The sequence below is a fragment of the Pseudophryne corroboree genome, chromosome 11 (assembly GCF_028390025.1).
Source record: "Pseudophryne corroboree isolate aPseCor3 chromosome 11, aPseCor3.hap2, whole genome shotgun sequence".
NCBI classification, from domain to species: Eukaryota; Metazoa; Chordata; class Amphibia; order Anura; family Myobatrachidae; genus Pseudophryne; species Pseudophryne corroboree.
This window is the reverse complement of record NC_086454.1, coordinates 154,713,125-154,731,970: the sequence shown is the minus strand read 5'-3', so window position 1 is coordinate 154,731,970 and position 18,846 is coordinate 154,713,125. Positions and strand designations below refer to the sequence as shown.

Genomic DNA, 18,846 nt, shown 5'->3' with positions numbered 1-18,846 from the left:
TTCAGTAGCCAATTGGCTTTATCCTCATATTGAGCAGGTAAGTAGCCTATCTCAGTGTGTCCTGCTGTTTGGTGTAAGTGTCTATATGATCTCATACACTCCTTCTGTGTCTCTTGTAGATGTCTCTTTCTAATTTCCCTTTTGAAGCCAAGGGTGCTAGTTTTTTGTTTATTTCAGTAGCCAATTGGCTTTATCCTCATATTGAGCAGGTAAGTAGCCTATCTCAGTGTGTCCTGCTGTTTGGTGTAAGTGTCTATATGATCTCTTACACTCCTTCTGTGTCTCTTGTAGGTGTCTCTTTCTAATTTCCTTTTTGAAGCCAAGGGTGCTAGTTTTTTTTTTTTTTTTGGAAGCATTTTTAAAAACAAGGTATGTCTGTTTTTTGATGTATTTGAAAATAAAGGACACCCGTTTTAATGTAGCATGTGTTTTGTGTTGTTTTTTGTTTTTAAATTTGTATTTGTTTACACAAAAATACTCAGAATGTTTTTTAAAAATATAGATTGTTGCATTCATTAAATGGGTAGTGTTGTTTTGCATTTTTGTGTATTACTTTGTGATGTGAACCTATGTTGGGGAGAATTAGCTAATTTTTTTGTTTCGATCCTATTGTTTTAATTTAGAAATGGAGTACGCACAAGCAGTAAGTTAACACCCATACACTTTTTTTAACTATGGTTGACAATGTTTATGGTTTGATGAATATTATGGTGTCATGATTCTTACCTTCTTTTTAAGTTGGTGTTGTCTATCCATGTTGGGGCGGAGGCTATACCACCCCAACCCACAGAACCACTCCCACCCCAACCGCCGCAAGCCCTCCAACAACAACCGGCTCCTCATCATCCAAGGCAACGGAGGCGTGCTAGGCCACCAATTTTCCCTACCCGTGTCCTTCTTTTTGGGATGCCTGATGATGTTGTTTTGCGCAGATACAGGCTGCCACCTCATCTAATCCTAGACACTCTCTCCATAATAGTGATCTAGAACAATCCATTAGGTATCCTACAGCAATCCCAGCATTGACACAATTCCTTGCTGTGTTACATTTTGTTGCCACTGGTTCATACCAGCATGTGGTGGGAGATCTGGTTGGCATGTCGCAGGGCCAGTTCAGTAAGGTCCTGCGGCGTGTCAGCCAGGCTTTCCTTAAGCGAGTTAAGCAATTTATTGCTATGCCTTTGGATGTTGGTGCCCTAGATGTGGTGAAGCGGCAATTTGAGGAAGGTGGTAGTCGCTTCCCACATGTTATTGGGGTTGTGGATGGCACACATGTAGCTATTGTACCACCAAGACATAATGAAGAAATTTATAGAAACAGGAAACTGTTTCATTCTCTGAATGTAATGGTTGTTTGTGGGCCATCCCTCCAGATCCTGTCCCTGAATGCTAAGTTCCCGGGGAACTCCCATGATGCCCATGTCATTAGACAATCAGGGATATGGCAGAGATTAAGATCGATGGAAGGACAAGACATGTGGTTATTGGGTGAGTGTTTTTGCTTTTTTTCTTACAAATTTTTTTTACATTTTATTATTCTAATTATTTTATTGTCTTCTCATCAAACAGGAGACCGTGGATATCCTTGCACCCCCTGGCTCATGACTCCTTACAGTAAGCCCAGGCCAGGACCACAGACGGCATTTAACTCCGCACTTACTGCCACTAGACAGCTGGTGGAGTGCACGATTGGTGTCCTTAAAGTCCGCTTTCGTGTGCTCCACCGCACTGGTGGCGACATCATGTATTCGCCGGAGATGGTAAGTAAAATTGTGGTCCTGTGCACTATCCTACATAACATCGCTGTAAGGAGTCGCGTGGAGCTTCCTCAAACAGAGGAATTGCCTGATGAGGAGCCAAGGGTTGGTTTGCGAGTCGGTGGGGGGAGTGTTTCCCGGAGGAGAAATCAAGTTAGGACACGCATTGTTCGTGATTTTTTCAGGTAAAGTATTTTTTACAAAAAATTAAAATGTATAACAAAGTCACTGTATGTTTATGTTCAGTTTGCTCTGATGTCATTTAGGTAGCTATTGAAAGCTCATTGTGTAATTGTTTTGGTGTGTGTGAATATATTATTAGTTGTTTCTGAAAATATTCAAACATGTTAACCTTACAATGTTTTTTTGGTTTTTAAAATATATTAACGTTGCTAAATTGTTGTAATTACTGTTTTTTTTTTTATAATCCTGTTTTCAAAACAAAATACACAACATATGATACTAAATGTTGTAAACTTTGTGACTGTGCAGCTGATTGTTCCTACAAAATGTGGTGAGTACACAGATTGCATCAAATATTTTAGTAAAAGTGTGTGTGTGTGTGTGTGTGTGTGTGTGTGTGTGTGTGGAATTGTGAGGGTAGGTTCTTTTATTATCATGCTCTTCCGCGACTGCGAATTTCCGCTATAGCGAACTAACCCCTCTGCTCTTCCCAGCACTGCAGACAGCAATAAAGTTTATTCAATGCACACATAAATAAAGTTAATTTAGATGACAGCATAGATTTTACACCAATCACATGCCAACACACACTATAAATATATGCCCATATATGGAAAACGCCATTGCCATGATGCGTGCTGCACCATTCACACGGCGTGAGCTCCGCGTCTTGGTGGCGGTGATGGACCACCGCGTAGGCCGCGTAGGGCGCTTTGTCCCAAATCGGGAGGTCCGCCGCTTGTTAAGGACCCGCATCAGCAGCCGGAGGTCCGTTATCCAGCTTGAGAGACGCTGGAGCGACCTACGAAGGCGTACGCCGGACTTGTTGGCGGAGCTGCGGCAACAAATCCGGACCCTACGTGGGCGCAGTAAGTAACATTTCGTTACATGACGGATTTTACGCATAACCTTTGCATACTTTCACTAAGTGAGAGTGTGAAAATTTGCACACTTACAATAAACATGTCACGATCCAGGTAATTCCTTATCAGTATTTACCTTCCAAATGCCTCCTGAGACTGTCCCAGTGTTCCAAGCCTGGATTCCATCTGCACTGTCTGTGTGCAGCACACTGCATCTCATAGTCTCAAATCTCTTCACTGTGATTCTGGCAGCTTCATGGTTAAAGCTCACATTCAAGTTACAAACAATCTTTCCCTCCAAAAGCTACCATGGGCGCAGCCATGTTTTCCTAATCACATGTTATCTCTCAGCCTGATTACACAGCAGCTGCACTCTGGTCTCTGATTAATCAGCCAGCCAATCCCTGCTTCCAGGCAGGTATAAATATCCTGTTCCTGGGGTGGAAAGATGTCAGTGCTTCAATTGTCTTCAGTGATTCCAGTGTGCAGTTCTCCCATGGACTTTCTCTGCAGTACAGCCTGACTCTGCAGTGTCTCAACATTGCACCCTGTGACTGGCAGTTACCCGACACCGGCTTCCAGCTTCTAGCTTCCAGCGGTGCTCTGCCCTGCCAGTAACCATCGGTGTTCCACCATCGATCCCAAGTCACCATCGGTGTTCCGTCATTGATCCCAAGTCACCATCGGTGTTCCGCCATCGATACCAAGTCACCATCGGTGTTCCGCCATCGATCCCAAGTCTCCATCGGTGTCCCGCCATCGATCCCCAGTAACCATCGGTGTTCCGCCATCGATCCCAAAGTAATCATCAGTGTTCCGTCATCGATCCCAAGTCACCATCGGTGTTCCATCATCGATCCCAAGTATTTCTCTGAACTGTGTTTCCTATTACCGGTACCAAGTCATCATTATTCCTCTGAACTGTGTTTAATAAAACCTTTTGAACTTTCCCTTGTTGTCGTGGTCACGCCTTCGGGCATTTGTTCTAAAGGTTTCCTGCATGTCCAAGAACCCTGTACTGCCTCCCAGGTACACATATACCTCAGCCCCTACAATTGAGGCTTCCCCCTGGTCAGCACCAGCCCTCAGTTGTGACAGTAAGCACTGACCAAATGGATCCGGCCGGAGACCAGGTCCAAGCGACCAGGCCGATGCAAGAACTTGCAGCCTGCCTTGAACGTCAGGAGACTGCACAGGGCCATGTGATCCGCTGTCTCCAGGACCTCTCCTCTCGGCTGGATGGAATACAAGTAACCCTCCGTAGTTCAGGGGCGTCCAGTGTGCCGACTGCAGTACCTTTGGTGGTATCCCCACCCACCATTCCCGTTTCTGCTCCTTGTCTCCATTTACCGACACTTGCCAAGTTTGATGGTTCCCCAAAAGCCTGTCGGGGTTTCCTAAATCAGTGTGAGATATATTTTGAGTTACAGCCTGGCAGCTTCCCAACTGACCGCACCAAGGTTGCTTACATCATCTCCCTCCACAGTGGCTCCGCCCTCGATTGGGTATCACCTCTATGGGAGAAGTCTGATGCCCTGCTCTCTTCATATGCAGATTTCGTGGCAACCTTCAGGCGCATCTTTGATGAACCAGGTCGTGTGACCTCTGCCTCCTCTGATATCCTCCGGCTACGTCAGGGGACACGAACAGTCGGTAAATATCTGGTACAGTACCAGATCCTAGCGTCCGAACTTTCCTGGAATGATGATGCTCTTTACTCAGCCCAAGGAGGGGCGTCTGTGTCTACAGCCCTAGGAGGGGTATCCAATGTTCAAGCTCTAGTAGGGGCATATGAGTCTTCTCAAAAAGGAGTTTCTGATCTGTCAACCCCAGGGGGGGTGCTGGAGAAAACAACCCTGAGAGAGGTGTCTGATTCGTCAACCCCAGGAGGGGTCACCAAAGTTTCAGCCCCAATGGAAGTATCCAGAGCCAAGTTCCCAGATGGAAATTTTTGTGCTACAGATGCAGTTATGAACTCCTGTTTGCTGTCTTCAGAGAGCACCACCCTGTTGGCATCCAGCATGGACCAGGTCCAGGATGGTCTAACTGAACACTCGGATACCACTCATTCCGGTTCTAACCGGATTCTGACTCCTTCAGTTCCAGCTGATTCAACTGTCTTTAGACTCAATCCGGTTCCATCCGTCTGTCTGAAGATTCCTTCGGTTCCAGCCGATTCCGATATCTCTGGACCCAATCCGGTTCCATCCGTAGGTCCAAAGACTCCTTCGGTTTCAGCTGATTCCAATATCTCTGGACCCAATCCGGTTCCATCTGTAGGTCCAAAGACTCCTTCAGTTCCAGCTGATTCAACCGTCAATCCGAAGACTCCTCCGGTCCCAGCCGGTTCAAGCTCTTCTGGACCCAATCCGGTCCCATCCGTCTGTCCGGATCAGCCTCCTTCGGTTCCAGCCGATTCCAATTCCTTCGGATCTAATCCGGTCCTATCCGTCGGTCTAAAGTCTCCGCCGGTCTCAACCGGTTCAAGTTTGTCTGGACTTAATTTGGTCTCGTCCATAGATCCGATACAGTCTCCTCTGGTCCCAGCCAGTCCAAGTTCATCAGGATTCAATCTAGATCCTTCCATTTGTTCAGGTAAAGAACTTATAAGAAGTGTCCTGGGGCCACTCCTAAAGGAGGGGGTGCTGTCACGATCCAGGTAATTCCTTATCAGTATTTACCTTCCAAATGCCTCCTGAGACTGTCCCAGTGTTCCAAGCCTGGATTCCATCTGCACTGTCTGTGTGCAGCACACTGCATCTCATAGTCTCAAATCTCTTCACTGTGATTCTGGCAGCTTCATGGTTAAAGCTCACATTCAAGTTACAAACAATCTTTCCCTCCAAAAGCTACCATGGGCGCAGCCATGTTTTCCTAATCACATGTTATCTCTCAGCCTGATTACACAGCAGCTGCACTCTGGTCTCTGGTTAATCAGCCAGCCAATCCCTGCTTCCCAGCAGGTATAAATATCCTGTTCCTGGGGTGGAAAGATGTCAGTGCTTCAATTGTCTTCAGTGATTCCAGTGTGCAGTTCTCCCATGGACTTTCTCTGCAGTACAGCCTGACTCTGCAGTGTCTCAACATTGCACCCTGTGACTGGCAGTTACCCGACACCGGCTTCCAGCTTCTAGCTTCCAGCGGTGCTCTGCCCTGCCAGTAACCATCGGTGTTCCGCCATCGATCCCAAGTAACCATCGGTGTTCCGCCATCGATCCCCAGTAACCATCGGTGTTCCGCCATCGATCCCCAGTAACCATCGGTGTTCCACCATCGATCCCAAGTCACCATCGGTGTTCCGTCATCGATCCCAAGTCACCATCGGTGTTCCGTCATCGATCCCAAGTCACCATCGGTGTTCAGCCATCGATCCCAAGTCACCATCGGTGTTCCGCCATCGATCCCAAGTCTCCATCGGTGTTCCACCATCGATTCCCAGTAACCATCGGTGTTCCGCCATCGATCCCAAAGTAACCATCGGTGTTCCGTCATCGATCCCAAGTCACCATCGGTGTTCCGTCATCGATCCCAAGTATTTCTCTGAACTGTATTTCCTATTACCGGTACCAAGTCATCAGTATTCCTCTGAACTGTGTTTAATAAAACCTTTTGAACTTTCCCTTGTTGTCGTGGTCACGCCTTCGGGCATTTGTTCTAAAGGTTCCCTGCATGTCCAAGAACCCTGTACTGCCTCCCAGGTACACATATACCTCAGCCCCTACAACTGAGGCTTCCCCCTGGTCAGCACCAGCCCTCAGTTGTGACAAAACATGAGTGTGTGTGGGTAGGGCAAGCAGTACTGCATACCTCCCAACATGACCCTCTCCAGGAGGGACAGAATACTCTGCTTCTGGACTTGTCACTTAATTTATGGAATAAAGGTGTTTCAGCACAGGTGATGGCAATCATAAATTAAGAGGGAAGTGACGGAGCAGAACATTCTGTCCCTCCTGGAGAGGGTCATGTTGGGAGGTATGGTACTGACTGTATGTTGTTGTGCATAATTACTACACAGGCTCACAACTGAACACAATAACCTGCTCAGTGGGTTTTTTTTTTAAATGTTGCTGGTTTGGAGAACTGGTGATGTTGGCTATAACAAACATTCAGATTCTATATATTATCTGATAGAAGGTGCTTAAGAAAGTTTATGTATAATATGATTGGTTGCTATGGGCAACATCACCAGTATAAACATTTTACTAACTTAGTAATGTTACCCCTGTCTCTTTAACATGGTACAGAACAGGGTAATAGGAATATGCTGATGTTCTAAATGTATATGTTAAAACCTAAAAATTACATATGTCATTCTAGGGCGAGCACAACGGCAAGGTGCTGGTGCTAGGAGGCCACAACAGGCACATTCTCAAGCTCCATCCCCTTCTGGCTCCCCCTCCACCTCTCCTGCCCAATCCCCCTCTCCTGCCCAATCCCCCTCTCCAGCCACCTCACCCTCTCCAGCCACCTCACCCTCTTTTGCCCAATCCCCCTCTCCAGCCCAAACCCCCTCTCCAGCCACCTCACCCTCTCCAGCCACCTCACCCTCATTTTCCCACTCCCCCTCTCCAGCCCAAGCCCACTCTCTTTCCCAATCCCCCTCTCCAGCCCACACCCCCTCTCCAGCCCAATCCCACTCTCTTTCCAAATTCCCCTCTCTGCCCCCCTCCCCCTCTGTGTCCCAAAAAAGCACACCACCACCCTCACCCTATCATTCCCAAACCCCCTCTGTAAGTACCCCCCCCTTCCATCCTCTCACACAATTGGACCCTCCTTCCCCCATCCTGCCTCCTTCCCCCATCCAGCACCCATCCCCCATCCAGCCAACCTCACCCATCCAGCCTCCATCCCCCAGCCAGCCAACTTCGCCACCAACAGAATGGGCAGCAAAGGCCCCGGAGCCACTAGAGGGAGGTGGCCAAGTGGCAGAGGAGAGTAAGTTCACACACATTCCTTATTTTTTTATTTTAAAAAGAAAAAACACATTCAAATAAATGCAGTGTTGTACTGTGGGCAATCTTTTGTCAAGGTTAAATGCTTGTCTTCTTCATCATGGTATGGATGATGCATTCACATTTGTGTGCGGGACATTATATGTACAGTGTCTACATCTGGTTGCTAATCACTATGTCGACAGGTTTGCCTGCACAACAAGGTTTGTATGTGAAACATTATATGCAACACATTTAGACCTGAGTGTTCATTTTTGTGTGGTTTTACTTTTACAATTGTGCTTGGGTATTGCAATTTTTTCAAAAAAAAGTCGCAGGAGTCACTTTGTTAGCCAGCCTAACGACACAATGATTTGTGTTGTGAAAGTTACCCTCACAAAATGCTTATTTGCTTTAACAAAACCTGTTTGACCTTATTTAGTAAGGCAGGCTTTCAGGGAGTGTGGGCATGCTAGGATATGTTGTCCTTCTGAAGATGTTGATATGCAGTGTGATGATGCAGGGCCAAACAGCACAAAAGACAAGTCTGCTTCACTCCAGATGTGAATGAAGACCAGTATGGGGTTACATGTAATAATTTGGGGGTGTGATTCAAGATTGGATGTTGCCCATAGCAACCAAACACAAACAAATTTTCAGTTATTTACCACCTTCTAGAAGAGAAGTAGAATGTGATTGGTTGCTATGGACAACATCACACCCTAAATATAACTCCCATCTTAGTAAATGTACATCATGGTGTGGTAGACTTTTACACATTGTAATTTTGCTATGACAAATATTGCTGAGTATGCTTGTGTGTTGGTATGCTACTGTTTTGTCATTTATACATCCATGATGTATATCATTTTATATGAAAGTGTGCTTTGTGGAATTGTGAAGTAATAGGTAATGTGAGTTATGTTTTAAATTGCATTTTTACTCTGCATTTCAGATGGTGCCGTTGGAGATCCCACAAGACTGGCAGTCATCGTTGCCCGCATGAAGGCACATTTGTAGGCCATGTTGGCCGAAGTTGACGTGTTAAAAAATTTACTTTAAAAAAAATAAAAAAAAAAAGTTTCTTTTACAATTTTGATTAAAAAAAAATATGTGGAAATAATAAAAATTTATTTTACTCCGTTATGCGCTTGTGATGTTTTTAATGGGTAAAATTTAAATCATATTGCAAAGCATAAATTGGTTACCTAATAAAAAAATTAAAAAAAATAGTATTAGTCTTATTTATTACATACAAATTAGGTTAGTTAGTAGGTTATATTTTAAAAAAACATGTAAACACATACATTCACACACTAAACATCCACACAAAATTATGCTATTTATATTTATGTCAGGCACAGTTTACACATCTCTTGCACTTCTTTAAAAACAAACATGGTAATGTCCAATTAGGCCTACAAAGTGTTCTTGAGGTATTCTTTGCAGACTTAATTGGTCATGCACACAATCAATCATTACACTAATTGTTTTTTTAATTGAGGGATGCTTGTTGACTTTGAATTGCAAGGTGTCATCTAAATTAGGGGGAAAAAACCATTGCTGTGCGTTTGTTTGCAAAAGCCTTAGCACATTTAAGAGGAATGTGTAAATCTACGATGACATCGTATTTTTTCGATGAGGTTTGTGCGTATGCGATGGATTCGCATTAATGCGTTGTAATTTGGCATACGCCTACCTTGTGTAGTACTGCGTACGAAATAGCAAATTTACGATGGGGGCGGATGTTCGCAATTTTACAACATAATCGCAACTTTGCGAATATGTTGTGCGAACGAAAAAAATAGCGAACAACTCGGAATGACCACCATTGACTGTAGCCATTACTCTGTTTTAGATTTATCAGCAGACTTCCTCAGCAAACACGACCTGCATCCAAGAGAGGACTTCTTTAGGAAGCCTTCGCATAGATTGCAAGTCAGTGGGAACTGCCACAGATAGACATGATGGCGTCCCGCCTCAACAAGAAGCTTCAGAGGTATTACACCAGGTCAAGAGACCCTCAGGCAGTAGCTGTAGATGCCCTAGTGACACCGTGGGTGTTCCAGATGGTCTATGTATTTCCCCCTCTTCCTCTCATACCCAAGGTGTTGAGAATGGTTGGAGGGAGAGGAATGAGAGCAATCCTCATTGTTCCAGATTGGCCACGAAGGACCTGGTATCTGGATCTGCAGGAAATGCTCACAGAAGATCAGTGGCTTCTTCCTCTAAGACAGGACTGGTTGCAACAGGGGCCATGTCTATTCCAAGACTTACTGCGGCTGCGTTGGACGGCATGGCGGTTGAACGCCGGATCCTAGCGGTTAATAAGATTTTACTTACCGGTAAATCTATTTCTCGTAGTGCGTAGAGGATGCTGGGGACTCCGTAAGGACCATGGGGAATAGACGGCTCTGCAGGAGATAGGGCACTTTAAGAATGCTTTGGATTCTGGGTGTGCACTGGCTCCTCCCTCTATGCCCCTCCTCCAGACCTCAGTTAGGGAAATTGTGCCCAGAGAAGATGGACAGTACGAGGAAGGATTTTTGTAAATCTAAGGTCGAGATCCATACCAGCCACACCAATCACACCGTATAACTTGTGATAAACTACCCAGTTAACAGTATGAACAACAACATAGCCTCGGTTCAACCGATAAACTATAACATAACCCTTATGTAAGCAATAACTATATACAAGTCTTGCAGAAGAAGTCCGCACTTGGGACGAGCGCCCAGCATCCTCTACGGACTACGAGAAATAAATTTACCGGTAAGTAAAATCTTATTTTCTCTAACGTCCTTGAGGATGCTGGGACTCCGTAAGGACCATGGGGATTATACCAAAGCTCCCAAACGGGCGGGAGAGTGCGGATGACTCTGCAGCACCGAATTGAGCAAACAGGAGGTCCTCCTCAGCCAGGGTATCAAACTTACAGAACTTTGCAAAGGTATTTGACCCCAACCAAGTAGCAGCTCGGCACAGCTGTAGTGCCGAGACGCCTCGGGCAGCCACCCAAGAAGAGCCCACCTTCCTAGTGGAATGGGCCTAAACCGATTTCGGTAACGGCAATCCTGACGTAGAATGCGTCAGCTGAATCGTGTTACAGATCCAGCGAGCAATAGTCTGCTTTGAAGCAGGGCCGCCAACCTTGTTGGCTGTATACAGGACAAACAGTGCTTCTGTTTTGCAGATCCTAGCCGTTCTGGCCACGTAAATTTTCAAAGCCCTGACCACATCAAGGAATCCTCCAAGTCACGCGTAGCCACAGGCACGACAATAGGTTGGTTCATATGAAAGGATGAGCCCACCTTTGGCAGGAATTGAGGACGGGTCCGCAATTTCGCTCTAACCATATGGACAATCAGATAGGGCTTTTAGTGATAAAAGCCTCCAATTCCGAAACTCGCCTAGCCGAAGCCAAGGCTAACAACATGACCACCTTCCAGGTGAAATATTTCATCACCACTGACTTAAGTTAAGTGGTTCAAACCAATGAGACTTAAGGAACCGTAACACCACGTTAAGGTCCCAGGGCGCCACCGGCGGTACAAAAGAAGGCTAAAAATGCAATACTCCCTACACAAACGTTTGTACTTCAGGAAGAGAAGCCAATTCTTTTTGGAAGAAAATGGATAAGGCCGAAATTTTAACCTTTATCGATCCTAATTTCAGGCCCAAGTTCACTCCAGTTTGAAGGAAGTAAAGCAGACAGCCCAAAAGGAATTCCTCCATAGGAGCATTCCTGGCCTCACATCAGGAAACATATTTTCGCCATATTCGGTGATAATGTTTCAATGTCACTTCCTTCCTAGCCTTAATTAGGGTAGGAATGACCTCCTCTGGAATACCCATTACCGCTAGGATCCTGCGTTGAACCGCCATGCCGTTAAACGCAGCCGCGGTAAGTCTGGGAACAGACAGGGCCCCTGCTGCAGCAGGTCCTGTCTTAGAGGAAGAGGCCACGGATTCTCTGTGAGCATTTCCTGCAGATCTGGATACCAGGTCCTCCGTGTCCAATCTGGAACAATGAGAATTGGTCTCACTCCTCTTTTTCTTATTATCCTCAACACCATGGGTATGAGAGGAAGAGGAGTAAACACAGAGACCGACCGGAACACCCACGGTGTCACTAGGGCGTCCACAGCTTACTGCCTGAGGGTCTCCTGACCTGGCGCAATAACTCTGCAGCTTTGTGTTGAGGCGGGACGCCATCATGTCTATCAGTGGCAGTCTCCACCGAATTGCAATCTGTGCTAAGACTTCCTGATGAAGTCCCCACTCTCCAGGACGTAGGTCGCGTCCGCTGAGGAAGTCTGCTTCCCAGTCATCCACTCCCGGAATGAACACTGCTGACAGTTCGCTTACATGATTCTCCGCCCAGCGAAGAATTCTGGTGGCTTCCGCCATCGCCACTCTGCTCCTTGTGCCGCCTTGGCGGTTTACATGAGCTTCTGCGGTGACGTTGTCTGACTGGATCAGAACAGGTTGGTCGCGAAGTAGGGTCTCCGCCTGATGTAGGGCGTTGTATATGGCCCTTAGTTCCAAGAAGTGAAGACAAGTCTCTTGACTTGACCAAAGACCTTGGACACCTGTGTGACTGCTCCCCAACCTCGGAGGCTCGCATCCGTGGTCACCAGGATCCAGTCCTGAATGCAGAACCTGCGGCCCTATAGAAGGTGAGCATCCTGCAGCCACCACAGGAGAGATACCCTGTCCCTGGGGGAAAGGGTGATCAACTGATGAATCTGTAGATGTGACCCGGACCACTTGTCCTGTAGGTCCCATTTGAAAGACCTCGCATGGAACCTGCTAAAGGGAATAATTTTCCCTGGACTCGGGTGCAGCGATGCAGACACCTGTCTTGGTTTCAAAAAGTTCCTGACCAGAGTCATGAGTTCCTGGGCCTTCTCTATCTGAAGGTAAACCCCTTTCTGGTCCGTATCCAGAATCATACCCAAGAAGGGCAGACTAGTCATAGGAACCAACTGTGACTTCGGGATATTGAGAAACTAGCAGTGTTGCTGTGACACCTTCAGCGAAAGTGACACGCTGTTCAACAACTGCTCTTTTGATCTCGCCTTATAGGAGATCTTCCAAGTATGGGATAACTGTGACTCCTTGCTTGCGTAGGAGCACCATCATTTCCGCCAATTACCCTGAAATTGGTAATGACAATACTGTACCGCATCTCAGGTACGCCTGATGGAGTGGATAAATGGGAACATGAAGGTATGCAGCCTTTATGTCTAGATACACCATCAAATCCCCCCTTTCCAGGCTGGCCATGATCGCTCTGAGCGATTCCACTTTAATTTTGAACCTTTTCTAGTATAGGTTCAGAGGATTTAATTTTAAATAGGTCTGACCGAACCGTACGTATTCGGGACTACAGCCCCTTCCTTGTTGCAGGAGGAGAACCTTGAGCACCACCTGTTGGAGATACAATGTGTGAATTGTATTTAATATAACTCCCCTTCTGGGAGAGAAGCCGGTAGGTCCGATAAGGAAAAACCGACGAGGAGGTACCTTTCGAATTCCTTTGTAACCCTGAGAACAATTTTTTATTGCCCCGGGATCCACCTGTGAGTGAACTCAGATGTGGCTGAAGAGTCGAAGACGTGCTCCCCCTGGGACGGACTCCCTTAGCGGAGCTCCCGCATCCTGCGGTGGATGTAGTAGAGGCCGGGGAGGACTTCTGTTCCTGGGAACTAGCTGTGCCCCGTGCCCTACCTCTGATAAGAAAGGACGCTCCTCATACTTTCTTGTTATTCTGCGACTGAAAGGACTGCATTTGATAATGTTGTGCTTTCTTAGGCTGTGAGGGAATATAAGGCAAAAGATCAGAATTACCAGCTATAGCTGTGGAGACCAGGTCCGAGAGCCCTTCTCCACACAATTCCTCAGCCTTGTGAGGTAAACCCTCCATATGCCTCTTTTAGTCGTCATCACCTGTCCATTGCATGTTCCACAGGACACGTCTAGCAGAAATCGACATAGCGTTGACTCTAGAACCCAGTAGACTAACGTCTCTTTGGGCATGTCTTTTATATATATATATATATATATATATATATATATAAAAGACAGCATCTTTTACATATAAATATATATATATCTATATACTAGGGACAATAACATGGCATCCTTATCTAGGGTTTCAACCTCCGCTGATAAGGTATCTGACTACGCTGCTACAGCGCTATAAACCCATGCCGACACAATCGCCGGTCTGAGTAGTGTACCAGAATGTGTGTAAATGGACTTCAAAGTACTTTTACTGCATGCTATCTGCAGGATCCCTGAGGATAGCTGTTAAGTCAGCGCTACCTTTTTGGGTAAACGTGTTAATGCCTTGTACACCCTAGGGGAAGATTCCCATCTTATCCTGGCCCCATTAGGGAAAGGATACTCCCTGAGAATTCTTATTGGGAATCTGCAGTCTCTTTATCTGGAGATTCCCGCTCTTTTCCTTCATGAGAGGAGGGAAATTTACCTCAGCTTTCTTCCCCTTAAACATGTGTACCCTTGTGTCAGGGACAGATGAATCATCAGTGATATGCAAAACATCTTTTATTACAATAATCATATATTGAATACTTTCCTGCCATTTTAGCTGTAACTTTGCATTAACGTAGTCGACACTGGAGTCAGACTCCGTGTCGATAACAGTGTCTATTATTTTGGATAGTGAGCGTTGTGAGACTCTGAAGGTCTCTGTGACATAGGGACAGACATGGGTAGATTCCCTGTCTGTTCTCTAATCTTTTGTAATAAGTTCATCTTAACACTTAATTTCACATATCCAATCAGGTGTCGGCGTTGTCGACGGAGACACCACGCACATTTGCTCCATCTCTTCCTTAGGAGAGCCTTTTACCGCAGACATGTTGACACACACGTACCGACACACTCCACACACAGAATATCTCTTATCTGAAGACAGGTTCCCCCCTAGGCCCTTTGGAGAGACAGAGAGAGAGAATGCCAGCACACACCCCAGCGCTATATAACCCAGGAAAAAACACAGAATGTTTACCCAGTAGCGCTGCTGTAATGTATAATCGCCAAATATGTGCCCCCCCTCTACTTTAAAACCATACTTACCTACCCTCCCGCATTCAGCGGGAGGCTCCCGTTTTTTAACTGAGCCTCCCGCTGCCCCGCAAACCGTCCCTGTCCTCCTGGTTTTTCACATTTTTTTTGTAAATATGGACTGCGCATGCGCCTGTCCCAAAGTGCCGGTGACGGAGGCGGAGCTCTGATTGGCAGGACGTAGAGCAAGTATGGGTGCCCCTAGGGTCCGGGTCTGGTGGTGGTTTGTGGAGAGCTGCTGGCGGGTGGAAGGTGCAGAGCCGCTGGTGGGTGGTTTGTGGCACCCGCCAGCGGCTCATCATTTGCGCTGTTACACGCCGCTGCCCGTCTAAGCAGTGATCGGGCAGCAGCACGCAGGACAGCTCACACAGCTGAGCTGAGCCTGCAGCGGGAGGAAGCGCCAGGAGCCGGCTAGCAGTAGTATAAACATGCCGCTCCGTTTGGGCAGCCGCTGGCATGGCAGCTCATTAGGCTGATATGAGGCGGCAGCAGCGGGGAGCGACAGAACGGATGCGCGTCTGGCAATAGTAACCTGCCAGAGTGCGAAAGGGGGCAGAAGGAGGAGAGAGGCTACCTCTAACGTTAACTGGACCGGCTGCTGCCACTAACAAATCTGGGCTCTGGTCCTGGGTAAGGGCTACATGCCCAGATGCAGTAGCTCCTCCTCCCTTGGGCACTATGCTGTCAGCCAGCCACCATGTCCCGCCTAGATCATCCTGCCTATGACCTGGGTCCGCCGGCCTCCCTCAGTGGCACCCTGCAGCTCACCTTGATGCTGATTGGACACAGTGTGGTGAGTAACCTGGTAGCCCTGTAGGTGACCCCCTACCTGTGTGTGTGACCCCCTGCACCCACTACCTGTGTATGTGACCCCCTGTACACCCTACCTGTGTGTCTGAGCCCCTGTACCCTCTACCTGTGTGTGTGACCCCCTGCACCCCTACCTGTGTGTGTGACCCCTCTACCCCCTACCTGTGTGTGAGCCCCTATACCCCATACCTGTGTGTGAGCCCCTATACCCCCTACCTGTGTCTGTGACCCCCTGTACCCCCTACCTGTGTGTGACCCCCTATACCCCCTACCTGTGTGTCTGAGCCCATGAACCCCCTACCTGTGTGTGTGTGACCCCATGTACCCCCTACGTGTGTGTGTGTGTGTGTGTGTGTGTGTGTGTACGTACGTGTGTGTGACCCCATGTACCCCCTACCTGTGTGTGTGACACCCCATGTACGCCCTACCTGTGTGTGTGTGACCCCATGTACCCCCTACCTGTGTGTATGTGTGTGTGTGACCCCATGTACCCCCTACCTGTGTGTGTGTGTGTGTGTGTGTGTGTGTGTGTGTGTGTGTGTGTGTGTGTGTGTGACCCCATGTACCCCCTACCTGTGTGTGTGTGACCTCCTGTACTCCCCTACCCTTTTGTATGTCACCTTGTACCCCCCTAGTCCTCCCAGTGTTTGACTCCCTGTATCCGCTACCTTTGTGTGTATGTTACCCTATACCCCCATCCCCCGTGTGTGATACATGGTGTGTGTGTGTGTGTGTGTGTGTGTGTGTGTGTGTGTGTGTGTGTGTGTGTGTGTGTGATACCCTATACTCCCTAACCCTCCCCCCGTGTGTGACACACTGTACACCCTCTACCTCTGTGTGTCACCCTGAACCCCCCAACCCATTCTCAGGGGTAATACAGGTGATTATATTTTTGATCTGTGAGAGTTATTAAATTTGCTTTTTTATTGTAGTTTGTCCCCAACCTTCCTCTCCCTACTCATACCTTCTGTCCGTGGTTCCCAGTCAGCAACCCCCAACTCCTCTGTCCCCTGGTCACAGTACATCACTCCACACCCTTTGCCCCCCAATCAAAGTCCATCACCCCAAAATCTCTGCCTCACAGTCACAGCCCGGCACCCATAATCAAAAATATTGTCACCTCTGTCCCCCGGTCACAGAAACCTTGGCCTCACAGGCACAGCCTGTCACCCCACACCCTCTACCCCTGCTCACATGCTATCACCTCACACAATTTGCCACCTGCCCACAGCCTGTCACCCCACACCCACTACCCCTGCTCACATGCTATCACCTCAGACAATCTGCCACCCGCTCACAGTCTGTCGCTCCACACATTTATCTACTTGACACAGTCCATCGCCCCACAACCTGTCCTCTTGTCACAGTCCGTCACCCCACAACCTCTGTCCCCCAGCCTGTTACCACATAACCGCTGATACTTTTAAATGTATTTTGTGTGAATCTGGCATTTTAGTGTAGTTTTATGTGGATTTGGCTTCTTTTTTTTTTTGGTGTTTTATGTTCATCTGGTATTTTCAGTGGATCTGGATGTTTTCAATGTATTATGTGGATGTGGTATTTTCAATGTATTTTAATTTGGATGTATCTTTTTTTAATGTAGGCCAGAGTTTCACATACTCCGCCATCCAGTCCAGGTTTTAAGGATAGCCATGCTTGAGCACAGGTGACTTAGGGCCTAATTCAGACCTGATCACAAAAGCAAAATCTTTCTCTCTCTTATGGTCAAAACCATGTGCACTGCAGGTGGGGCAAATGTAACATGTGCAGAGAGAGTTAGATTTGGGTGGGTTATAGTGTTTCTGTGCTGGGTAAATATACTGGCTGCTTTATTTTTACACTGCAATTTAGATTTCAGTTTGAACACACCCCACCCAAATCTATCTCTCTCTGCACGTTACATCTGCCCCCCCCCCCTCCTGCACTGCACATGGTTTTGCCCATTAGAGAGTTTTTTTGCTGTTGCGATCAGGTCTGAATTAGGCCCTTAATTAGTAACTCAGTCATTTTGATTTAACTATCTGGACACAAGCATGGAAATCCTGAAAACCAGGACTGTAATGTGAGAGTTTGGGAAACTCTGATGGGACCCATAGTAGCGGTATCATCAGTTCAAATTAAAGGTGATGAGATCAATCATCACTCTTCAAATCGATGGCTAGGAGGAGGGACGGCATTGTCTGCTAGGGGCACCAACAAAAATCTTGCCTAGGGCATCAAATTGTCTAGGGCCAGCTCTGCGGGTGGGGCTCTGATATATGAGTGACAGCGCTGCTGGGTACGTGAGGTTTTTTTTTAAACTTGTTGTAGTTCTTCTTTGTGGAAGCCGGAGTGACAGAGAGAGGCGGGAGGAGAAGCAAGACAACCTCTGGGACTCAGGTGAGGGATCTATGGAGGGTGATATAATAGGTATATTATAGTGAGCAGGGTATGCAGGGTGATATAATAGGTATACAGTGAGTAGGTACAGAGAGTATATACAATATATAGATATTATATCACCCTCTGTACCCTACTCACTATTTACATATTATATAACCCTCTGTGCCCTACTCACTATATACATATTATATAACTTTGTGGTATGCTGCTCTTCGTACTGTAGTTTTCACCTGCCACTGCAGGACACAATCCTTAGTGGAAACAGATACGCCCATGGGTGGAGCTAGACATGCCCCTTTGGCTGGAACATGACACACCCTCTCAACGGCGCTCCTTCAATCTCCCTGAAACTACTTTTCAAAAGTAGGCAAGTATGTTTAAAGGGTGGTCTTCTGTATGCCGAATGTCGGGATCCCGGCGCACAGTATACCGGCGCCGGAATCCCGACACCCGGCATACCGACAACTATTCTCCCTCGTGGGGGTCCACGACCCCCCTGGAAGGAGAATAAAATAGTGTGGCGCGAGTAAGGGGCTCCTTTGCGCTCTCCACGCTGTCGGTATGCCGGTGGTCGGGCTCCCGGCGCCGGTATGCTGGGCGCCGGGAGCACGAGCGCCGGCATACCGTACGACACCCTGTTTAAAACCCTCTTCACCGTGTGTCAAGCAGGGGAGAGTCCGGGGAGCTTCCTCTCAGCGGTGCTGTGGAGAGAAAATGGCGCTGGTGAGTGCTGAGGGAGAAGCCCCGCCCCCTCGGCGGCGGGCTTCTGTCCCGCTCAAACTTACTAAAATATGGCGGGGGCTCTTTTATATACATGTACAGTGC

The 18,846-nt window shown here is 47.3% G+C and overlaps 1 protein-coding gene across 1 annotated transcript; it reads left to right on the top strand.

The window, feature by feature from the left end:
- The first annotated feature begins 703 nt into the window (after positions 1-703).
- Positions 704-1,946, top strand: LOC134968694 (putative nuclease HARBI1). Its single transcript, XM_063944207.1, has 2 exons — positions 704-1,488; positions 1,570-1,946. The coding sequence occupies exons 1-2, from the start codon at positions 1,098-1,100 to the stop codon at positions 1,944-1,946; spliced, it is 768 nt and encodes a 255-aa protein (XP_063800277.1). The 5' UTR covers positions 704-1,097.
- Positions 1,947-18,846: the final 16,900 nt, after the last annotated feature.